Here is a 25634-nt window from a genome sequence, read left to right as displayed (position 1 = left end):
CCTGGCAGAAGGAACTTCGGATGGGGGACAGAATGGTTGGGGGTTTTTTTTGGTTGGTTCATTGGGGTTTTTTTTGTTTTTTCATAGAAAATACCTAGGTTTTCAGGAAAGCCCCCTATTTTCAGGAAAAATCTTACGCTGAAGTTTATGTTTCTTGGTGGACAAGTTAACAAGGCAAAACCCAGGAAAGGACATATTTGAACCAGATCCAACATGTGACTATATTACAGAAATGCCTCTTGGAAGTTCAGATTCTTACAGAATGTTGCTGTCTGATTCTTACGCATTTGCAAGGAATTTACATCTGTGCTCAGAACTCTGCATGGCGTAGCCATTGCCTTCTGAGTAACATCCAGGGTTCTGGTTATGATATATAAAAAACATTATTGGAACCCAATTATTCAAGAAATAGCTTCTACTCCTGTATTCTTTTTCTGTCAATTTCCAGATAATAGTCTCTAGGCCCAGCACCTAAGTTTCTTTCTGAGGAGACCCTCACATGTCGTCTAAGGAGACCCTCACATGTCGAGCTTGCATTTTCCCACAGTTGACCCAGAGTCAGTGATTGGCAGGCTTCAGCATGCTCTGTAAGGTGCCTTTTCTTATGCAGGCTAATTGAACCTTTTAAAAGGTCTTTGAAGAGAGATCATTTGGGCTAACAGTGTAGCCACTGTGCATTTGCCTACTGTATGTAGAAGGTATTGTTTAATTGTAGAGCTATGTTTGAATAAGGTAAGATGTCCAGATGCCATGGAGATGAGTGCTAAACACAGCTATGTAAGTGAATAAACCAATTTAATAACAACTTGGAGACATTGTGAGGCTTAATTAACAAATCTTTGTAAAGTGTTATATAAATGCAAATACATTAACATTACATAACATTAAATATAAGCAATAGCAGACTATGGGCAGAGTGAGTGGATAGGCAGATCCAGCCCAGTGTTCCAACCCCACTTCCCAAAGTACATGGGTAAATCTGGGGCCGTGTTGTCTGGAGCAATCCAGACCTCAGTTAGCCTGAATCTGTCCCTAAATACAATTGTCCACAGCTTTTACAAATGATTGTTATACAGTGGCAGATTTTCTAGATTCAGAATAATCTGATTTATATAACAAACTCCTGTGTCCCTGACACATCAGATAAAGGAAAAGGACGTTTTGTTTTAAAAAGGACTAATCCAGGGATTAAATAGTGATGGAAACCCAGTTTCATCTGTGCTTCCTATCACAGTCATAGCAATGGCCATGCCTGCTTCTATACTCCCTGCTATCCCATGCAAAATAAACGCAATGACAAGAAATAAGCCTAAAGAGACAGCATGAAGCAACAGCAGGAAATCACTATGCTAAGGCATAGGAGACATCCAAAGTAGTGATCTATTGATCAGATAGAGGCAAACCTCTTAAAGCTGCAGGTTTCAGAGTAACAGCCGTGTTAGTCTGTATTCACAAAAAGAAAAGGAGTACTTGTGGCACCTTAGAGACTAACCAATTTATTTGAGCATAAGCTTTCATGAGCTACAGCTCACTTCATCGGATGCTGCAAGATAAGACAAACCCCAGAGCCAAAACCAGAGCAGGAGAGGGGACATCTCAACTAGGCTGAGAAGAAATTGTATATATATAGCAAAGGTCACAGAAGTGGATGCCCCCTGGCTGTGCCCTACAGAGAACGCGGAGCGGAAGGAGGGATGTTTCTGCTAAAAGTAAAGGCAACGGGGCAGAGCTAAGAATAACTTCGCTACAACTACCCTCTTCCTTCATCAGTCCGGGTACCACTGCATCCTCCCCCTCCATCCGGCCTGGCCAGCATCGCCTCCTCCCCTGGCTGCAAACGAGATCCGTATCCGAGGGAGGCGGTATCTGACAGGCTGGATACATCACAAAATACAGGCCCCGCACAGAGTCCCATGAACAATGGAGACAATAAAAGGCTGGATTTGAGCAGATGGTTGGGTGAGTTCAGACGCCAGCTAACTCTCCCCTAGACTTTAAGGCCTGCCCTCAAACTCGGCGTCTCCATGGGCTTGTCTCTTCCTGTCTTCTGCGTTACCCGGGCCCGCCAGGGGCCTTCCGGCCGCAGCTCCAGCCCCATGGGGAAGGTGGTTCCTGCCCACGGCGGGCTGGGACTCCCTGCGCGGGGCGGGCAGGAGCCTTGGCGCCCCTCGGTACCAATCAAGGGCAAGTGGAAGCCCCGCCCGGCAGCGGGGCGCCGCCCTCCAAGCCCGGCTGCAGCCCGGCGGCGCCGCCTCCCGGGGCGCGCACAGAGCCCTGGCCGCCGCGGGCCGCGCCGGCTCCCAGTCCCTGCAGGAGGCGGAGGGAGCCCGCAGCTGCCCGGCCCGGGCGCCATGCAGCCGGGGAGGCGGTAGGGGCAGCCCGGGGGCATGGCCACCTGGAAGCGGGACGGCCGGGTGACCGGCTGCCAGCGGCTGGGCTGCGCCGGGCTGGCCGGGGCGCTGAGCCTCAGCCTGACCGCCCCGCTGGAGCTGCTCACCGTGCTGGCCCAGGTGGGCACCTCCCCGCCCTGGCGGGGGCTCTGGCAGGCGGGCCGCAGCGTCTGCCAGGCCGAGGGCATCGGGGCCCTGTGGAAGGGGAACCTCACCGCCTGCCTGCGCCTCTTCCCCTACAGCGCCCTGCAGCTCGCCTCCTACCGCAGGTAAGCGCCGGGCGCTGCCAGGCTCGGCCCGCCTGCTCCTGCAAAGGCGGCTCGGGGCAATTGGGATGGGCAGTGTCAGGCTGCCCTAGCGGGGTGGGGGGTTACGGGTGCTGCCAGGATCTGCTGCCCTCCTGCAAAGGGGTTTCCCAGCTCCCAGGGTACAGGCAGCAGAAGTTGCCCTATTACGTCCCATTCCGGAGTCTGAGGACTGGAGCCTCATGCCATGTTTATTACTCGGCTGACCGAGCTGAGATCCAGATTTAAATCATCTGGAAATGCACCCATCCAGACTGGCCTGCCCTTTAGGATGAGTTTGATCATGACTATTTGTCAAAAGACACCTCATCTCTCCCAAGTCAGCAAGTAGAATGTTTCCAGTTTGACTTTAATGTGAAACCTGTTTCCTTGCATTTTCCTACAATTTAGCATGTGCTGACCTGCCAGATCTCCTTGGGAAAGGAGATTTTCTGGTTTTAGGTTAACATCAGAGACTCATCATATTAAATCTCCCACTTCTGCTTGAAAATATGTCATCTCTCTTGTCTAAGTGTACTCAGTAACACCTAAATTTCCTGTAATTGAAAGAGATTAGGAAAAAAGACGTTACTCCACTTTATTTTATTTTTATTTTTTTTTTCAGTTTACTTGGTTGGACAGTGCTTGGTGTGTTGTCAGTTTCCCTGTTCCCTCTATACTCCCTCTCTAGGCCTTAATGAGGTAGTCAGTTTCCCCTGTTGGTGATTTATACATTTTTTAAAAAGGGGAAATTGTGACTGTAAAACTCAACCGAACCATAGGGCTGCTGTTTTTAACTTTTGTTTTTAATTGGCCAGAGTTCAAATTGACTGTGTCCCTTTAAGGAAGTTCAAAGTTCCTCTTTCTCCTGATAATTCTGTTCTTTCAATTATTATGTTTCAATTATTGCAGTAGCTTTAAGTGGTCTCATACAAACATGTACAAAGTCATATATCTTTCAAATTTATCACAGTTTGACAATCCTGTAAATGTTCCATTCAGTATGTGATTTACTGCGATTTTTTTTTAATTAAGGTGAGAGTAGGTTGCAGTTAGCATCTGTTCCTTAAGTACTGTTAGTTGTATTTATTTTTAGTTTTTCACAAATCTATTTTAAATGAGCCTATGTACAAATATGAATAAGAACATTAATTTTAATTTTACCAAACTCATAACTGAGAGCCTTCATTTTTTATCGCTGTAATGCTATCCTAATGGTGATCTCTAGTCTTTATGCACAGGTTCTTTAAAACTACTGTACCACATTACATGTTAAAACTCCCTTTTTTTAAAAGAAACAGCCACTAGAGGAAATAATGCTGCAGAGAGAGAGAGAGGGAGGAGTGTTTTGTCAATAGGAAGTAGTTCTGTCAACATTACTTAGCAGAAATGCATGATTTATTTGGATTTCCTTTTCTGTCAGGCAGTTTGCAGTCAGTTGTTTGTTGCAAAGCCTCCAGTGGACTCTGAAGCAGTGGGCCGGTTTGCCTGAAGGTTGTTGGGTTGTTTTTTTTTTTTTTGTTTTTGCCAGTTGGTTTATTGAGGTCAGCTGGGTGCAGGATGTGTGCTGGATACTTCAGTATGGTTGGGAGGATGGGGTTATTCCAGTTCATTGGCTTCCCAGACTGAATGGGAGGGGAAGGAAAAGGAGTGGGCTCACCTTCCTGCTGTCCAATCAGGCGCGCCACAGGAGCCTCACGCTGATGCCATCCACTGTTTGTAATGGGCTTGTCCTTTACCTGGCAGTGAGTGAATCATCATTGCTCTCAGTGTGCAGTTCATGATGAAGTTGGGTTAGTGGAGCACCAAGATTTGGACTCAAGCAGCTTTATGTGGGCCTCCTGCTTTGTAACAATTCTGTGAAGCTTAGATGGACTGACTGTTACTTTAAACTTGAAACAATGTACCCACTATTTGCTGGGTCAGCAAGCTGCTCAGAGGAGAGGGTGGACAGTTTTCTTTCTCTTCTCATTTGCCCGGCAGATCCCTGTCAGTTACTACAAGTGGAGAGGAGCTGCTAGGCAAAAACAAGTACAAATACTCATGCACTCCCACTCTTTAACGCATTGAGCTGCTTGTGGTTTATCTGTGAGATTCCTAGGAGGGGAATACCATACACAGACACGAAACAGCAGACAGAGATCAACACTAATAATATTTAGTTAATGATAATGCAAACCTCCAAAAAGGACATGTTCTGGCTAGAAAGTTATTGACTGTTTCGAGCCAGGGACTGGTGGCTTGATGGGTAAGGATGGAATTAATTACACGCACACCCCTACCTCCCTGCCCTTCTGAGCTGCTCCCTGGGCTCTGACTCCCCTCTGACTTCTCCTTTGCTCACTTCCTGCTGCTTGCATGATATCCATCATGCTCATTTCTAATTTGACTTGACTGTGTGCACTGGAGTAAGTCCTTAGTCTGTCCTCTGAATCACAAATGCCAGAATCACAGACTACTCTTGAAGACTCGAGGACACTATCAGTGAGTTGGGAAAAATACAAAACATGCCAATGTTGATGTTTTAATAGCAAACTCAAACCTAGACTTAATTCTTGGCGCAACGTAGTGCCTGAGCATGAGTCTTCTACCCGAGCAAGAGAAGCCCTTCTAACCCCGAGACAATGAAACAAGGAATGTTTTGCTGCTCTCAGGATTGTAATGAAGATTTCTGCATATTTTTTCTATAACTTCTACTGGAGTATCCAGTATATTGGAAACACTGGTAGAGAGCAGTAGTCACATCACAGATCTCCTGTTGATAACTGAAACAGTGAGTCGACTCCTTTAGCATATTAAGTCTGTGCAGTAGTGTTTTGAGTTATGGTAACTTTCGTCTTAGGGGTCGGGGTGGGCAAACCTTTTGGCCCGAGGGCCACAGCGGTGTTGCGAAACTGTATGGAGGGCCAGGTAGGGAAGGCTGTGCCTCTCCAACCAGCCTGGCCCCCGCTCCCTATCCACCCCCTCCCACTTCCTGCCCCCTGACTGCCCCCCTCAGAACCCCTGACCCATCCAACGCTCCTCGTCCCCTAACCGCCCCTTCCCGGGACCTCCCCCCCATCCAACCGTCCCTGCTCCCTGTCCCCTGACTGCTCTGACCCTTATCCACACCCCCGCTCCTAACTACCCCCCCCCGGGACCACAGCACCCCTGGGATTCCCACACCTATCTAACGCCCCCTGTTCCCCATCCCCTGACTGGCCCCCCCCCAGAATCTCTGCCCCATCCAACCACCCCCTGACCCCCGACTGACCCCCAGGACCCCCTGCCCTTTATCTACATCCCCCCCACCCCCTTACCATGCTGTTCAGAGCAGCAGGAGCTCACAGCCCTGCCGGAGCCGCCTGCACTGCCCAGCAGGAGCGGCAGGCCAGAGCGCTGGCGGCGTGGCACACAAAGGCTGCGGGGGAGGGGCCAGGGGCTAGCCTCCCCGGCTGGGAACTCAGGGGCCAGGCAGGATGGTCCCGCGGGTCGGAGTTTGCCCACCTCTGGTCTTGGTAGATGTAAATGCAGAGTCCTAGGATTTAAGGCCAGAAGGGATCACCAGATTATCTAGTCTGACCTCCAGGATATCACAGGCCACTAAACACCACCCAGCACCCGCACACTAAACCCAGCCACCAAAACGAAACCACAGTATTACAGCCCACAGGAGACTAGAGTATTATGTGCCACAGGCAGAGAATAGGGAGGAGTGAGGTGCTGCTTCTCATTAGGGCTCTCATTTACTCATCTGTGTTTAAACCAAAATTCTTTTGAAAAGCAAACCGGTGGTCCTTTGAACTACTACAGTGTGGCATCCCTTAACAGTTTTCATAGTTTTTCTTGAGCTGGTGCTTCATATCCAAGAAAATGGAGAGAGTATTGGTTAGTGGTTCTATCCAGGGACTGGGAGTCAGTCACTGAATTGCTTTGTGACCAAAGGGCAAGTCATTCTGACCTCTGTGCCCATGTTTACCCCCTGTTTACAATTACTATTACCTGCTTCATGGAGGTTTTGAGGCTTGCTCAGGATTTGTAATGTGCTTGGAGATCCTGGGATGAAATGCATCCTTGAAATTCTACGTATTCTCAAATAAGCTGATGGGCAGAAGAACAATTACAACAAGAGCTATCTTTATTTTTATGCCTGATTTTTATTGAGTAATAATTAATAGTTCCTCTTTTATCTGTCTCTTCTAGGTTCGTCATGCTCTTTATGGATGACTTGGGCCACATTTCCCAGTGGAGTGCCATCATGGCCGGAAGCCTGGCTGGCACGGTTGCAACCGTAGTGACTTACCCTACCGATGTGGTAAAAACACGACTCATAGTGCAGAACCGGTTGGAGCCATCTTATAAAGGGATTCTTCATGCTTTTTACACAATTTATCATCAAGAAGGATTCCTTGCACTTTATCGCGGTGTTTCGCTGACTGTATTAGGTAAGCTAATAATGGGAAAGAGTGGGGTGTTTTAGCTTTACTGTACGTTATGTATTGAAACATCAATATGATGCCCCTGCAAGTTTTCCCAGTTCATTTTAAATGTGCAAGCAGTAAAATGACTCTCTGTAGAGGACATCTAGATGTACAAAGCACTGTCGGTCACAACTTGTTTCACAATTTTGTTATTTCTGCGGTAGCAGAGTTGTCTCTAAATGATGAGCAAGTGCTGCCAGTTTTATCTTTAATGGGTGTGGCTAAAAGAATTTGAGAAAATACACTTGCCTAGCTTTTCTGGATTACCTGGTTGCATTTAGAGGCAGCCTATTTCTCCTTCACTTAACTTAAGAAAAATTATGTATACCCAGAGTGCACTGTGGCTGTAATACAGTCCTCCTGAAAGGTGAATCAAAGCAGTGGCGTTCCTCTTTACTTGATGCAGGTGTGGCATTTTTATTTATTTTGTAAAATGTTTATTGACTCTCTACTCTGTAGCTTGCAGAATACCACATTTTAACATACCGTAAATCTTTGCATAAATTGATTCGGACAAAAAAAATGAGCACTAACAGCTTACAAGCAAAACTTAAAATTGGTGACAGCAGAAAACAGAAATCGTATGCCAGGCAAGAGAGAAGAACATGACTCATCAACTTGGGCTGTAGGGCAGCCCAGTTGTGTGAGGAATGGAACAAAAGATTGACCTTTCGTGAGACCAAAACAGTAAGGCACCAACACGATATACAAGCCCTTTTGTAAACGTAAATGCCTAATGACCTATTTGGACCCTGAAACCTGAGATTTAAATAAGCAAGACATCCCCTTGATAAACGAATATCTAACAAGTAAAGGTTTTTAGATATTTAAGTCTGATCCAAGTGAGCAAAGCAGAGTTTAAACTGGCTTACAGTCCCTGGCATTTAGACAAGGCTAGGAGGAAGCATTATACTTTGTGCTCACGTGAATCTTTTCTGTCTGGTTTGCTTTATAGGTGCTATCCCATTTTCTGCTGGCTCATTCTTTGTTTACATCAATCTGAATAAAATATGGCAAGAGCCCAGCTTTCGCTTCTCTCCTCTTCAGAACTTCATAAATGGCTGCCTAGCAGCTGGGGTAGCCCAGACACTCTCCTTCCCCTTTGAGACCGTAAAGAGGAAAATGCAGGTACGGAGCATCGTTATTGTTACCATTTTGGTGGTAGTCATATTGTCAGTGTTAGTTTCAAGAGTTTGGGGCCAGGCATTAGCCAGTTGATTGTGATTCCTTTTTACCAAGAGTGAATCCTTAGAGAGGTTGAATTATTCCTGGCAGTAATGGCTGAGACTTTTTTGGCTTAGGTTTTGTTAAGACTAGTTTAAGTGGTATCATGCGATCAACAATATTTCTTGATGTTACCTTATTTTCATTAAAATTTCATCACCATCATCAGAGTACCAAAGAGTTGTCATCATTTGGTGGCTGCTTGACCTAAGTCAAATGAGCTGATATCCTGCTCTTGGTGTGCAGGTATCCACATCATAAATGCTGCCATCATAATTGGCAGACTTGTTGACAATCTCAGCTTGGAAGTCAAACAAAAGGGATGGAGACTACTTGGGGAGGCCCCTTTGAGTCAGGGTTCAGGCCTATTGAAGTGGAAGTGTTCACTGCTTCTCTATTCAACAAGTAAACATGGGACTTCATTTCTAAGGCTCTCTAAGGGTACTTGTACATTGCAAAAAAGACCCATGGTGCTGAGGCTCGGAGCCCATGTCAGCTGAATCGGGCTCATGCTATGGGGCTAAAAATAGCACTGTAGACATTCCTGGTCGGGCTGGAGCCCATCTTGAGACCCTATTTTTAGCCCCATAAGCCAAGTCAGTTAACCTGCACTCTGAGACTTGCTGTGGTGCAGTTTTTTTGTAGTGTAGATGCACTCTGTGTCTGATGCCCTACCTGAGCACAAACTTTGGGACTAGGACGATGAGTAGTGGGAATATCCCTTCCTTTTAGTTCTCTCCTCAGATCTACTAAACTCATGCTTCTGCCCGATAGTGTAATAAGGAAAACTAGTTCCCCCTCAGTTCAAACTGGGATTTAAATTCCCTTATTATTTTTAGGACAGTTGTAACACAGTTCCCCAAAATAGTGTGAAATCTGATTTTCCCCCTCCGCCCGCCTACCATTCTGTCCTGAATCCAGAGCTTTGCCTCCCCCCCCTTATACTCATATGAAACGGTTCACTTGTTTCACCACTTGAGTTGCTTGTATTGTTCCCTGTGTTGGAGTTCCTACACAAATTCCACGTAAGTTCATAGCTAGCACAGTCTATAGAGAATTAGGCAGGGACCAGGTCATAGTCTCATGCTTTTCTCGTTAGCCTTAACTACCTACATTTCAGTGCACCACTAATTTGTGCACTAAGTTTTCATAGCTAGTGAGAAGGAAAATTCACAGGCTTCCAGTCTTATGTTAAAAAGATCCATTTATAGTTTGCTCCTCTGGAGCAGTACAGTTGGGGAAGCAAAAACATCATTTCTTTTCAGCCACTAGGGTGTGCTGTTTCACCTTTTCTTTTTTTTATATAGATAAGTGCCAGCTGCTCTCTGTTGGGTACTTCTGTATAGAATGAAGTGAGCTGGAGCTCACGAAAGCTCATGCTCAAATAAATTGGTTAGTCTCTAAGGTGCCACAAGTCCTCCTTTTCTTTTTGTGAATACAGACTAACACGGCTGCTACTCTGAAACCTGTATAGAATAAGAAACTCTGGGTTTATTGCCCTATCTCTGTAAAGAACTGTCCTACACTTCCAGCAAATAAATGTCTTTAAAAAAAAAAAGACCAGAAAGAAGAAATTGAACAAAAATATAAATATTTTCTCTGTTCTACAGTGATTTGTTTTCACCTTTTCTGCAATTTATATACTTGTCAAGTGCCTTACAGTCTTAACATGATTTTTTGAGGTTAAAGACCCCCCCAACTCCCCATAATGCTTTACTAACAAGCTGTGGGGAAGGCAGGAGGATACATATAAATTCAATCAATCCTGATTTGTTATTTTTAAGTAGGAGTGGTTGAACTTGCTCAAACTGCCAAGTAAAAAGCCATTGAAAATCATAGCCTGGCTGACCCTGGGGGCTGGCTAAAGCTGGGTTGAATCGATCTACAAAGTTGTTTCTAAAAGTTAGCATAAGCATGTTGCTCAGTCTTGTGGGGGATCAGTTCCACACTGATCTCGCCTGCTGAGGGCCTGAATCTCCTCTCGCTGAAGCAAATGGAAAGGCTCCCATTGCCTTCAATAGGACGTAGACTGGACCCTGAAAGTGCTCTGAAGGAGGAATGCTCTGTCCCCAGTACAGAGGGGAGTCAGTGCATGAGGGAGTGCAGAGTAGCCATGATGATGTCAGCACCAGAAGGGCAGTGACAACGTGGGACCTGGGAAGGAGTGGGGAAATGGAACATCCCAGAGGTACGGTGGGGAAAACAATAGGAGGAAAAAAAGAAAGAAGCTAATACCTTTTGTAACCATGAATCTGTCCCAACTGTCTCTTCTGATCTGTTTCCATCTGGTGAGCCTAATCACTGGGAAATAAAAACATGTGATGTACTGAAATGTTTAGCTACCCCAGTAGGCTAGCATGAGCGCTCTGCAGTGGCACATGGGGAAACTCTGGTTCATTTCACAGACCTGGACTCTTGCTTGCTGGATGAGGAGGAGCTGAGAGCTCTGGGGCAGACTTGTGGCCACAAGGAGTCCCTCTGATGGACTTCAGAAATAAAACTAGCAGGCTGCCAAAGGAGCATCACCAATCTTCCTGCCCAAGGAGATCCAGTGGCTCAATATTGGTGTTGGGCAGGGGAAATTGGGGAGTCTCAAGGCTCTGTCAGATCCCCCTGTGAGAGAGGGAACTGGACAACCATCAGGAAGAAAACCTAGACCCCACTAATATAGCAGTGGTCTGGAACTGCAGCATTGATCCAAGGAGGTGAGAGTAGGACTGGGTTCTAGGAACACTTGAGTTCTAATCCCAGCTCTGTAACTGACTTGTTAGACAGCCTTGGGCAAATCACTTGAACTCCATCTATTTCCATGTCTGAATAACACTTAATTCCTCAGTTAGGAGTTGTATGGACAGTTCTTTGAAGATACATACCACTATTTAAGGACTAAGTACTACTAACATTTATCATAGTCACCTTCATCCAACCTTTCCAGTGTTACATATCTACAACCAGATCCTGCCCCACTGAGGTCAGCAGGAGTTTTGTCACTGACTTCAATGGAACAGGCTCAGACTCTCCATTGTTTTATATTTTGGTGGTGATTTAGTCTGTCAAACTTGTTCCTGTAACCACGGCTCTCCCCTTCCCCTCTTCACCCACAGGGTTATAGTTAACATGGTTAGCTTTTTTAAAAAAAAAAAAGTTGCTATATTTGACGCAAAATATAGTCGAATGCTTTTTGATTTTTTTAATTAAAAACAAATTCTAATCAGTCATTTTGAATGTGTGAGCCCTCTCTCTCTATCGTGATTATCCTAATTTTATCCCTTTGTCTTCCTTTTTTCATTTTGCTCCTGTTTGGCATGTTAGAGAATTGAGAGGTACAGTATGCATGTTTTGGCATGGAACCTATGGCTTATATTGTGAATCTAGAGGATGGGGTTAGTCAGAGGGAAATTTCTCAGTAACACTTTCTGTGTTACCAACTTTTAGAAGAAATAAGTAAATTATTGCTTAGGTGAAAGAGAACCTAAGACTAGATCCTTCCCTCCAGTATGAGATGGCCTTTATCTTAGCCCATCATAGTGCACAAGGTATTCAAAGGCAGGATACAAACCTAATGATTGAAAAAGGAAATAGCTGGATAACTTTTATTCAAAGTTTAGAAGAAAAACTTAGGGGGTGTTGAGTTGACATTTTTACAATGTACTGTGAAATCTTTGTTTGAATCCAAGTACGTTCTGAAAGCCTCACTAAAATTTTCACATTAAAATTTAATGAAATTTTGCATAGCTGATTTGTGTTCCATTGGTATTATAGGGGTCACTTTACGTTAAAAATTGTATATGTTAAATAAATTTGTATGTTACATATAACACCATAGATATTAAACCTCCACATTATTTCTTACTTTTTCACTCACTTTTTGCATTTTGTTCAGTTTGAACAATGAAAATAGTCTAATCAGTTTCATTTTTATTTTTAGTCAATTTCTAATTAATGTCTTTATTAGGCTGTCATGCACTAGCAGGATGCAGTGTTTGTTTGCAAATATTAAAAGGAAATGTAGGGGAGGAGAAGGGGTGTTCAGGTTTATTTAATTGCTTTCTTAGGACTCTCTTAATATTTCTAAGGTAATTCAATCCAAATAAAAACTGCCAGTTATAAATACTCTCATCTTCCATCAGTAGCATGAAAAATATTGAGGAGTTGTTTAAACCAACATCCAGTTTCCCAGATGAATATGTAATACTGTATCAATGGACCTTGCACCTTTATTAAAGTGAATTCAAGATTCTCTCTCTCTCTCTCTCTCTCTCTGCTGTTACCTTGAGCCAGTCTGTAGTAGGGGAAACCTTTCTTTATGGGGGATCCCAGGGACAAGGGAGGCACTGGTAGCATGGTTCCACTTTCTCCACCCTATTCCCATGGTTTGGGTGATTTCCATCAGATCTTTGTACACTGCACTGGCCCTCTTCCTCTGCAGGTGTTTCCACAGGAGAGGATGCTCTGAGCCTTGGATATCACTATAGCTGTTATGTGCCATATATGGGATTATAATTAGAAGAGTACTGAACCCGTGCTATACACAATGGGACTAAAGTTGTATCAAAAGGGTTTTGTTGGGGTTTTTTTGTTTGTTTTTTGCACCATAACAAAAGTGACTTGGGTAGAGAAGAATCTCACTTTATTCCCCTCCCTCCCAAGGTTTCAAATCAGGCCACCCCATCTTTCTGGATATCCAGAGACTCCTACATCAGGTCTTCCCTTCCTCCAGCCCATGGGAGTTGAGCACGCTGAGTCGGTAGTATTTCTGGCCTCTATGGACCCAGAGACCTAAACATGGATCACACATGTGGCCAACAAAGTCAATGGGCTGGTCCAACAAAGATATTTTTAAGCTAGACTCCGTCTTGAAGTAAAGCTCAGGGACTGAGCTCCAGTAGGTAGGTTTACAGAAACAAGCAAGTTTGGGGTCCAGGCTGAAATTCCAGGCTGGCACACCGCTTTGCACAGGTGACCTGTAGCATTAAGCTTGGTTCTAAGACTCTTACAATATGAAGACACAAGTGTGTCAGCCTTCACAGCCTTAATTCTGAATTGTTTGTGTTAGTATGATAGATTCTTAGGGCAGAACTTTCACAAATGGCCCTGAAACTGGCAGACCTTTCAGTCTGCGTACATTTTTATAACCACAGAACCTTATTTGCATGCACAAACTGCAGCTGTACTTGCCAATTGGTTAGCTGGCCTCATTCAACCTTAATGTGGCACTGGTGTTTTCATTGTCCCTGAAACTATCCATCCTTGGCCTGAAACTCCCTGACAGTCCGTTGCTAAAGGAGCAACAGAGTCCAGGGCGAGGGTTGCACTAGAAGCTTTTGCCAATATAGCAATGTTGGTTTGGGGTGCATTTTTTATTTATTTTGGGGGTGGGGGCATGACATTTCTATACCAGCAAAAGTCCTAGTGTAGAAGGAGCTACAGTAGCAAAAGCACTTTTAGCCAACATAAGCTGCATCTACACTAGCAGGGTTCGCCAATATAGCTAGACCAGCAAACCTTCTGTAGTGTAGACTAAGCCGAACAGAGTTCAGCTCCTTACAGCTATTGCAGGATTCAGTGTCTATATATATTTGGCATTGATTGCACACCATTCCATGTGTTATGAAGAAACCTCTCACAGGAATGTATCTGCTGGAGTGCATCATGAGAAGATGCTTCCATACCATTTTAACACCAGGTTATGCATTCAGTGGACTGTAACTGTCCTTTTTGGAGCAATCAAAAACAAATGGATATGATGTTCTTCACTTCCTGTCCTAAACAGTTGTGCAGGATTGCTCTGGGCTGTTGTCACACCTCACCCTGGAAGTGGCTGCTTTTCAGTGGGGAATTGCATTAATATTGGGTGTAGTTTATATATCCATTCATAGGTGCTGGAACTAGGGGTGATGGGGGTGTGACAGCACCCCCTGGTTTGAAGTGGTTTCCATCATATACAGGGTTTACAGTTTGGCTCAATGGCCCTCAATGCCCCGACTATAAAAATTGTTCCAGCACCCCGTATCAGTTTGTAATGTGTTTTGGGATCCTTTGGGATAAAAGGTGCTATGCAAATGTAATTTATTTTATTAATAAAAAGTGATTAACTACTACGAATTTGCAGTAGTAGATTCTGAAACCTTTAGTAAGGGACATACTGCATTATAGGATTGCCTGACCATTCATTAAATCCAGTTTGGAGCCCCTGGAGCACACAGTCAATCTGAAGTCAATAAAGAGCTTGTATATAATTGTTTTTTGGTTAAAATAGCTCCATAGTTAGGGCCTTGTGTGGTAAATGTCAGCCTAACACAACTGTTAGAGGTGGGTTATAAGCAAAGCCTGGACAAGGAAATGGGATCCAATAGTCTTTTATTATAAAAAGAATTCTCCACGTGAGCCATTGAAATGAGGGTTTGTCAGATCGTTACATTCCAACACTGCCTAAGTGTGAGTAACTGTTGTACAGAGAGAGCTTAGGCAGTGGGATGTTTCCCGGTGCTTTAAGGCCAGTCTCTGAGTGTACTTGTATTATAGCATCCCTGCGATTTACAAGATTTGGTTTTCCTGCCAGCTGGGAATATGAAAGTTATTCGAGTCATGAGCCAATTTATTTAAAAAAACAAAAAAACACCCGGGTCATGTGGTTCACATGACATCTAAAAAGCATACATGCTTTAGGACCTTTTGTACAAAAGCTGTTTGTTTAACTCCTTACATGCTGGTGCCTTGGAACCTTTTAAAGATGAAGCTATTTGAATGAGTAGAGTGGTATATTACACAGTGTAGATAATAAGGAGCAATACTGTTTTTTAAAAATCATAGATACTTTGTATAATGGGCATCCATTGTTTAAATACTCTGGGTTTTATTGTTGAAGGGACCATGTCTCTATTTGTCCTGTTAATTCAACCCCAACACTATTTGTCTAATCCACCCGCATCTGCATAGTTTAATCTGTTTACATATTTTTAATTGACATCAAAGTGTGGTTTCTGCTTCTGCATAGATGAAGAGAGAGATTCAAAAGTGCCCTGAGATCTTCCATCATCCCCTGTCACTTCCAGACAGGCAGAAAGGATCTGTGCTTAAAAGGCCAAACTCACCCTGAGTGTAGATCAGATGATTTCAGTGCGTCGGGAACATATTTGTCCTCTTATTTCATGAGAAAGACAATACCTCCATGCAGCATTTCTCTTCTTCCCTAGACTTGTATGTTTGCAAAGCAATGGGACTAATCAACTAATTTGCATTTTCTAACTTGTGATTCCTATCACCATCCCAAACTCCCTCTCTCCTCACGGTACTGTAGTGTTAGCATTAGGCATGAGCCCAAGTCCTGGAGTGGGACCTGAACTCATGACTAGCCTGACTAGGAGGGGAGTGTTGCCAGATGGATCGCATCAGAGTCCATTTATTTTCTATGGGCTTTTTCTTTACAATCACTTCCAGCTACTGGCCATGTCAACGTTTTATTTATTTGGCAATTAACGTACTTAATACAGCTCAGTCACTGAGGTTATTAAAGAGCAAGATACGGGAGCTTTAGGAACTACAGTCCCTGGAGTAGCACTGGCCAGTTGGGGCGCAATTCTTGCCTCAGTGAAATGTGAGACTTTCCTTCTGCCAAAGCTCGAGTTGGCTTTTCTCTGGCCCAACCACTTAGAGGCCCCAAAGCAGGGGAGAGACGCCTGGAGACAGACTATCCATATGGTTGTTGTCATAAAACTGTGGTGTTAAAATTTTGTAGTAGAGTAGGTTTTGTTGTTGATGTGAGGGGGTTTTTCCTTACGTGAAAAGGCAGTACAAATAATTAGCAGTAGGACTGGTCATAGCTGACCCTTCCTCAGCCCTGTGATGCCTCCCCTGGAACTGAACAGATTTAATAGTCCTGATCTGGTTGGCAATAACTACTACTACTTCGCTCTTCTGTCTCCTCTTTTCTCCAAGGAGGTAGGAAGCTAGGAGTAATAAATAAGGATCTCAAACTGCTTAGCGAATTAAGCTAAATAAACATCTCTCTGTGGAAGGTGAGGCATCGATAGGCCTCACCCACCAGTGAAACGCAGCCACCTCTGAGGTGTTCTGAGGCAGTTGGTTGTTGTCATTCAGCAGCACTGCTCAATGTTTTTTGGGGAAAGGAAGTGAAACTTGTTGTATCTGATTGAAACTGCAGGAGGCAGACTGAATGGAATGTATTTCCCTGTGCTGGAATTTAACCAAGAGAGAAGGTTAAGAGAGGGACTGTTTGGAAACCGAAGTAATGAAATCAGTGTTGTCCCCGTGTGTGTGGACACTGTTAAATCAATTAAGAGAGCCTTGTATCAATCATGGGTTTATCTATATACAGAGTTTCACTGCTATAACTTAATGTGTAATTTTAAACTGATAACTGTGCAAAAGGCTGTGTGGACACTCCCGGCTATTGGTTTAAACTTTCCCTTTCAGTTTAGCTCCAATCTGTTGCTAATCACCATAAACTAAACGGCAATAGGCCCCTGCCCCTCTTAAACCAAAATAATGCCCCAGTCCTGTCAAGACCTATGCAAATACTTAATTTTGCATGCAGAGAGTAGCCCAACTGAAATCAATGAAACAAGTCCCCATACGTGAAGTTAACCATGCATATTTGCAGGACTTGGGCCCAAGACTGTCTGCACAGGGGTTTGCACCAGTTTAAATAAACCAGTGCAAATTTGCATGCAGACAATGCTTTAGCTTGTGTCAATTTCTTACCACTTTGAGCTAAATCAATATAAGGCACTCCAAAACCAAAATGAGGATTGCGCTGACTCTCCGTCCTCATTTCAAGGGTATCTTCATCATCATGAGCAAAGAAGCAAAAGCAAACTTTTTTTTTTTTTTTGTGAAAGCTTAGGCTCAGCAGCAAGGGATGTATTCCACGGCAAAGGCAGAAGCCACAGAATACAAAAGCCCTGATCCTAACCTATTTAATGCTGTGCCAGAGGCCAAATTCTGCTTGCTTTGCTCACTGGAGCTGCCCCATTGATTTCAGCAAGAGAGGCAGGGTTGGACCTCAGATCAGGGGGGTTTTCTCTCCTCTTACCGAGAAGAGGACAAAGTATTCCTAGAGTGCAGGCAGCTGTTCTCATTTATTGCTCTGGAGACAATTGGCTGCTGGTACCTCACAGCGGATTACCTTTCCACATGTCTGAATGGCCTGTGTGGGCCTTACTGTATGTTCTGATCCACGGTTAATCTGGCCGCAATGTTGTAGGTTGTAATTTGGTCCGTGCTGTGTAAAATTGCTCACACGTTCTTAAAACTGGTTCTTTATTTGCATTTTGAAATTGTTTGCCATCTATGGGTAGCAAAATATTCTTTGAGGCCCAAATCCTTTCATCCTCATTCAATGAAAATTTCCATTGACTTTGGTGGGAGTATTTCCTGAGTGGGGACTGCAGGATTTGGCCGTCCATTTCCTTTCAGCTATGATTACACTTTGCTGCTGCAAGTGTCCCTATTAACCCAGCCTTAAAAGACTTCACCGTTCTTATTTTAGATTCTGGATTAAGTGAAATGAACTGTTGAGCTTTATCATAAATTGCTTTCCTTCACTGCTGAGTTGTTTTTTAGCTGTGATCTTTTGAATGTGTATAGAATTTGTATCAATAAAAGAGATTTACTATATTTAGTGATCAAAATCCTAAATCCCCATTACAGTACTACAAGAATCTATTGTTAACTCCTCTTTCACCCTCCCTGGGTCATTTGTACCACACACCTAGAAGGTAAAAGTACCTCCAAGACAATTTCATACTAAGATAAATTTTATCCCATAGGAAAGGAAGAAGAGTCTGAACTTAGGACCAGATTTTCAAGATGGCCTCCATTTTATTGCCTGTAGTTTGTGGGTACAAAAAATCATAGCTGCAGTGTAGGTCACTTAAATATCTAATAACACCAGCAGATCAGATACTTGGAAATCTACGTGTCCTAAATTGCTGGTGCAAAATCGTATGCCGTTATGTGTGCCTGCAAAACTCTGTGTGTGTGTGTTATGCTACCCATAAAAACTATACTCAGTAGGTGTGTTCTTTTTAATAAGCAATTAACCACTCCTCCCCATTATATAAACCAGGTTAGGTTTCTGCAGAGCTTGGATAATGAAACTAGTCTGAGCTGTTCTGTTAGTTTCACTTTTAGCTGTCCTGCTCTAGTGCAGTTGTAGGGATTAGTGTTGTAGGGATGTGTGAATCCTCCAGCATCAACTGATAACCAAACCAAAGTTTTAATTTAGGTTCATAGACTTTAAGGCAGGGGTAGGCCAGATCGGCCCTTCAAACGTTTTAGTCTGGCCCTCGAGCTTCCGACAGGGAGCAGGGTCGGGGGCTTGCCATGGCTCCGCGCGGCTCCTGGAGACAGCGACGTCTCACCTCCAGCTCCTACACGTAGGGGCAGCCAGGGGGCTCCACACACTGTCCCTGCCCTCCCCCTCCAGAGCCCTCACCCCCTCCTGCACCCCAGTCCCCAATTTCATGAGCATTCATGGTCTGCCATACAATTTCCATACCCAGATGTGGCCCTCGGGCCAAAAAGTTTGCCCACCCCTGCTTTAAGGCCAGAAGGACTATCATAGTCATCTAGTCTGACCTCCTTCACATCGCAGTTCACAGAACCTCATCCACCCACTCCTATAATAGACCCATAACCTCTGGCTGAGTTACTGAAACCCTCAAACCTTAATTTAAAGACTTCAAGTTACAGAGAATCCACCATTTACACTAGTTCAAACCAGCAAGTGACCCATGCCCCATGCTGGAGAGGAACCCCCAAGGTCTCTGCCAACCTGATCTGGGAGAAAATTCCTTCTCAACCCCAGATATGCCAATCAGTTAGACTCTAAGCATCTGGGTGAGACCTACCAGCCAGACATCTGGGAAAGAATTCTGTATAGTAACTGAGCCCTCCCCATATAGTGTCCCTTCTCCATTGGAGATATTTGCTAATAGCAGTTGTGGATGGGTCATATGCCATTGTTGCCAATATCACCATACCATCACCTCCATAAACTTATCATGCTCAGGTTTGAACCAGGTTAGGTTTTTTTGCCCCCACTGCTCCCTTTGGAAGGCTGTTCCAGAATTTCACCCCTCTGATGGTTAGAAACTTTTGTCTAATTTCAAACCTAACCTTATTGTTGGCCAGTTTATATCCATTTGTTCTTGTGCCACCATTGGCCTTTAACTTAAATAACTTTTTCTCCCTGTTGTTTATCCCTCTGATGGAGGGAGGGAGAGGAGTGATCATATTTCCCCTCATCCTTCATTGCATTAGGCTAAACAAGCCAAGCTCCTTAAGTCTCCTCTTGTAAGGTAAGAGTTTCTCCATTCCTGTTATTATCCTCATAGCCCTTCTCTGCACCTGTTCCAGTTTGAATTAATCTTTTCTTAAACATGGGAGACAGAATTGCACACAATATTCCAGATGAGGTCTCGCCAGTGCCTTGTATAATTGTAGTAACACTTCCCTATCTCTCCTGGAAATACCTTGCCTAATGCATCCTAGGATTGAATTAGCCTTTTTTATGGCCGCATCACACTGATGGCTCAGAGTCATCCTGTGATCAACTAATACACCCAAGTCTGTCTTCTCCTCCTGTTACTTCTAACTGATATGTCCCCAGCTTATAGCAAAAATTCGTTAGTCCCTAAATGCATGACCTTGCACTTTGAACTATTAAATTTCATCCCATTTCTATTACTCCAGTTTTCAATGTCCTCCAAATCTTCTTGTATGATATTCCAGTCCTTCTGTATGTCGGCAATACCTCCCAGCTTTCTGTCATTTGCAGATTTTATTAGCATACCCCCACTTTTTATGGCGAGGATACTAATGAAAAACTTAAATAAGATTGGTCCTAAGACGGGTCACTGAGGAACTCTTTACCTTTACCTCTGTCCTTAATTACTTTCTCTTTCAAAATATGTTTTAAGACCTTGCATACAGTGAGGTCAAACTAATGGGCCAGTAGTTGCCCAGATCACTTTCTTTTCCTTTCTTAAAAACAGGTAATATATTTGCAATTCTCCAGTCATAGACTACAACCCCTGAGTTCACAGATTCCTTAAAAATAGTGTTAAATTAAATGTTTACATGTTTTTTAATAATATTTTCTAGCTTTGTAAAGCTTTCTTTCCTTTTTCAAAACCTAAAATTTTAACTTGAACTACTGGATAAAATAATTTTGATTTAAATTGTGCCATTGTTTTCAGGCTGACACTTCCTTTGAGAGTCTTTTGGTTCTCAAGTACTGTGTCTAAGGGCTTGTTTTTATGGCTCCAGTAAGCCAGAAAGGTGGGGGGGTATGGACCTCACGTCACAGATAAAAATCTTGATAATGGCTTTTACAATGGTGAATGTTACTATAAATAATCTCTCAATAAATCACTTTAGAGATTAGAGTCTGTAGGCAAATTAGAAATCAGGTTCTTTGAGACCTACCATTCTTTTTTAACATTCTCCAGAGTAAAGTTTTACTGCTGACAAAATCTTACTTAAATCTGCCGTACAGCGTACCCTACATTTGTATTGTACACAAAAGTGCCACCCTTTATGTGCCTTTGCAGTGTACAAAATGGCTAAAGTGATTAAGCTAAACTAATGCACTTAATTCTTGCAAGTCCTCCCCTGCACATTGGAAAGGAAAGGATGCATATGCTTAGCAGCATTGTCATCTTCCTCAGGTATTTTTGCTACTTGTCCCTTTTTCACTACTTAATTGTCCACAGTTTCCTGGGCTTTTGGATCTGTTTCAAAATATCCCTGTCACTTTGGAAAGCAGAAGCATGTGTCAAATCCATCCTGGGTTTTTAGTGACCGGGGTGGGATTTTCAAAAGTGTGTGAATTGCTTGTGCTCCTAAATCTCTTGGGTGCTTTCAAAAATCCCACCCACTTACCATGCATTGATTGCACTTTGACCTAAGGAATCTTGACCCAGATCCACAAAAGGGTTTAGGCATTGCAATGCTGAGTGTCACAGTGCCTAATTTTTTAGGTGCCCAGAAAATCATAGGATCACCACCGTGATTCCCCAAAGCCAAGTTAGGTGCCCACGCTCCTGTGCAATGAATGGGGAGAGACTGGAGCCTTAGAATGGGACCCACAAAATCCAGTGCACTAGGCAGGGAGCCACCTAAACTAGCCAAGGAAGATATCAAGGACGAGGAGAGGGAGGTGCTAAACCCTGTCCCTCTCATGGAGACAGATGCCTCCCTGCATCCCAGATTTAGGCACCTATCTTGGTTAGCAAGCCACAAATGGGAATCAGCTGCCTGCCCCTAAGGCATTTCCTGTGGGAATGAGTTAGGCACCTGCCTCGCTCCACACAAAACATCTGGAGGAGGAGCTGCTGCTGCTGCCCCCACCCACTTTATAACTTTTAGCCTAATGGTTAGAACACTCGCGTGAGTTCTAGGAAACCAGAGTTTAATCCCCCCCCCCCCCCACCACCATCTGGTGGGAAGAGGGGGGCATATTAAGGATAAAAATATGATGTTAGTCTTCAGTATGTTTCCATTTTTTACCAGCTAGACCAGGGCTGCCAAACTATTGAAATTCTAGAGCAGACGCATCTAGCAAACATCAACAGGTGTCAGTTTGACAGAGAAATTTGTTATAGGCTTATCACCTTGAGGAAGCTGTGGGTTTTTCAGCCAAACTAAGAAGGAATATTACACCACTTGCTGTTATAGATCACTGGGGAAATGTAAGATAATTATATCAATATTCACCAGTAAATGAACAGTTAAACTCCCGCTAATATAAGATCACTGTCAGTAATATAAAATTACTGATCTTCAGTGATCAGACCTACATGTGCAATCACATGCCTGAATCTCTTGTCTGGAAGAGTCTGTCTTGCCATATATATGAACAAATCCCTGATTTGCACGTGCAAAGTGGACTTACATCTGTGTCCATACAGATGGATGAGGATCAGATTATTGAAGATCAGGCCATCCTAACTGTTCTAACACAGTGAGAAATTAATGGTGAAAGGATTTTGCTACTCAGATTGACCCATTGCACTTTTGTTCCATGTGAACCAAGTGCACCCTGGTCTGGTAGATTATGACATAATATCATGTATTCATGTGACTTTGCATTTTGGTAGTTTAAATCTTACTGTGTTTGGGGGTGGCTTGGATATGTTATTCAAGTTACACCATGTACAGTGCAACACAGAATTAGTAGTAGACTTCTCCTATACTTTAGATTTAAAATATCTTCCCACCCCAACTGGTTACCTTTCAATAAGACCCCAGGCAGAATTGTTAAGTCTTTGAAATATAATTGACTAAAGCATGGTAAATAGACGAAGGCCACCTGTTTCAGCATTTAAGTGTTGAACACCTATAGAAATGAAGGAATTAAACAAATCAACTCAATTAAAAATAATTAACACCTGTTGTGGTTTTCGTTTGAACAGGCTCAGAGTCTTTGCCTACCCCATTATGGAGGGGTTGATGTCCGTTTTACTGGCATGGTTGACTGTTTTAGGCAAACTGTGAAGACCAAGAGCGTGCTCGGACTCTGGTGTGGACTCACAGCCAATCTGCTCAAGGTGCAGATTTCCTCCATTCTGATCAGTCTGTATTTAAATGCAATCTGAGACACATGACCAACTAATTGGTAGTTGGAACTGTAACACACATGATGTCCCTCTTCTCCTCTCCTTCTGAACAGTGTATTGATTAGACACTTTGTGACAGCAGTGGTAGAGGTTTGCCCTTCCTCGGGTTACAATGTAGCTGTTTGAGCTTTATTGGTTTGGTGTTAATGGCCATCTGCAAGTTGCTGGCTTTCATATGACACCATCCTCATCAAAAGCGTTCGAGGAAGTGGCAGAGCCTTTTGGTGGAAGTTTATTCAAACACACCTGGGAAATAACAGAGAAACAGCAGGGAAAATGGCTAAACATAAAGAGCCAGAATTTCAGCTACTGTAAGTCAGGATAGCTTCATTGACTCTGCTTGGGACAAAAGAAAGGACGCATTTCTGCCACATACAAAATGCATCCCAAATGTTCTGTTAAAACAAATCTTAACTGTTTTAAACATTATGTTGTTTAAGTTCAGCACAAGCCCACTTCCTCACAATAATTTGCTAAATCGGGTTGTGCCTATAATAAACCAAGTCTTAACTCAGTCTGGTACCTGTAGAATGGCACAACTCATTTAGGGTCAGATTCTCAATTGGTGTAAATCCGCATTGCTGATGAGGTCAAATCAACAATGAAGTCCTATAAATCCTAGCTTTGTAACTGAGTAGAGAATATTGATAGTGACTCTAAATTAATAACTGGTTTCAATCTTCTTTTTTTTCCCCACAGATTGTCCCATACTATGGTGTTATGTTTAGCACCTTTGAGTTCTGCAAGCGGGTCTGTCTCTACAGAAATGGTTATATTGAATCTCCCTTAAGCTACAAGCTAATTCCTGGAGTGGACCAGAGTTTACAACCACAAGAGTTGCAAGAATTAAAGTTCCTCCGAAGAGGAAATTTTGAGCCACCGAAGCCAACTCTTGAAAATTGACATTGGAAAGTCCATTGAACAAATGTATGTTGCAGTCATTCTCGGCCAAGTCCACAATCTGAAGAAAGCGTAGCAAAAAGGAAGACACATTGCACTCGAGGTAGCAGCACCTCCGTTTACTGTATGGCCTTCCCTGGGATTGAAACGCCCATGTCAAACATGACTAAACCTTGTAACTCATGTAGTGAATTGATACAATCAATTCAAGCTTATCTGAAGGATACAAACATTTTGAAACTACAACAATATTGGAACTTGAAATCTACTCAGTTTGGGGGTTTTCAGTGCTGAATAGCTTTTTAATGCTAAAACCACTTGCAGAAAATAAGTGATGAGCCATGATCAGGAATTATAATTCATTCAAAAATATTAGGGAAGTTTAAGTACATTTGTAACACTTGAGAGCACTGAACACATAGTTTCAGAATAGATATATGGTTAAAAGTAGAATAAAATATATAGTGTGTACAGTACACATTTCTACTGAAATCTGTCTGTTACTGACTCAATATAGACTTGGCATTCTGGATACGCAGTATTTGTCCCCACATAATTCACATTGTTGTCCTCCTAATTCTGGTTTTCAGCTTTTGTAAAACTTATTTAAGAACTGAATAATTTTCTGAGTCCCCAGTTGCAAAGAAAAATGAAAACATGCTGCAGAGGTACTCTTGCAAAGAAAGAACAGTAATATGTGAAACAGCACTGAAATGATCATCGAACAGTCCGAAATGCAAACTGAGATGTCTCTCCCCACCCTGACCTATTTCTGCAAGTACCTGAATTATTTCAGCTTTGGGGGGAAAACAAGACTGTTGATATGCTGTGGTCATTTTTGTTATGACTAACTCTATCTCCTACTGTGTGAAAAATGCACATACCAAACGCATTAGATATTTCAGTGTTAACCCCCTTATATGTTTGTCAATATTTTTAAAGGTGTATTTTATATTAAATTAATTTTCAGAGATGACAGTTTTATGGTCAGAGCTTAGAACACTACGATGCAATACTTAACCTCAACATCTCCTTACAGACACAAATAGGGGTGGTCCTCTTTAACTGCTGTGACCTATAAGTCGATGTATTTTCATGCTTTTCTGAGGAGGGGACCTCACAGATATAAAACGCTAAGGAATGCTATAGCATGAGGACTAGTTTATTCACAGCTTAGATAAGTGTCCTTCAGGGGCCAGCCCTCAGATCACTAAGAAATGGGTGCTGGGATCCTGATTCTTCCAGAAAAAGTATAAAATTTCTCTATGTGGCATTGTGCCACCCAATCGCATCTGGCACAGCATCCCTGATTCCAGGTGCCCTCATTGCAGCAGTGTATATCACTCAGGCTCTGTGAGGCAAAGGGTAGTCAGTGGCACTGAGCTATCCTCCCTGACAGAGAAATAAACCTTTGCTCACGCGGGGAAATGTAAAGAAGCAGTGGGTAGAAGACGGTGTTTAAATTCAATCTTAGATGTAAGGAATAAAGCCCTTGAGAGCCAGTATGAAAGCGCCCTTATAGAACACTTTTACAACAATGTTTAAAGTCTTACAGCAGCCCTGTGACAGCTGAGTATTAATGACCCCATTTAACAAATGGCTCTCCCTGTCTTCTTTGCCCGAGATCAGCCCTGCTCTAAGCTGGTGCTTTCAGCTGTAGTTGCTTCCAATTATACCAGAGCTGAATTTGATCCAGAAAGGTTCAGGGCTTTACCAAAGACCGTACACCAA

General features: G+C 43.3%; 1 protein-coding gene across 2 annotated transcripts; it reads left to right on the top strand.

Annotated features, from left to right (window-relative positions):
* Positions 1-2054: 2054 nt before the first annotated feature.
* On the top strand, positions 2055-25625 carry SLC25A43 (solute carrier family 25 member 43). 2 transcript variants are annotated; one of them, XM_073361342.1, is made up of 5 exons: positions 2060-2659; positions 6857-7098; positions 8090-8262; positions 22800-22934; positions 23703-25625. In XM_073361342.1, the coding sequence occupies exons 1-5, from the start codon at positions 2388-2390 to the stop codon at positions 23904-23906; spliced, it is 1026 nt and encodes a 341-aa protein (XP_073217443.1). In that variant the 5' UTR covers positions 2060-2387; the 3' UTR covers positions 23907-25625. The 2 variants fall into 2 exon arrangements, with proteins under 2 accessions (XP_073217444.1, XP_073217443.1); XM_073361343.1 differs by lacking the exon at positions 22800-22934 and having other exon boundaries at positions 2055-2659.
* The last annotated feature ends 9 nt before the right edge of the window (positions 25626-25634 follow it).

The sequence above is a fragment of the Lepidochelys kempii genome, chromosome 9, assembly GCF_965140265.1.
Source record: "Lepidochelys kempii isolate rLepKem1 chromosome 9, rLepKem1.hap2, whole genome shotgun sequence".
Classification (NCBI taxonomy): domain Eukaryota; kingdom Metazoa; phylum Chordata; order Testudines; family Cheloniidae; genus Lepidochelys; species Lepidochelys kempii.
Note: the sequence above shows the minus strand (reverse complement) of the source record. Positions and strands in the feature narration are given on the sequence as shown.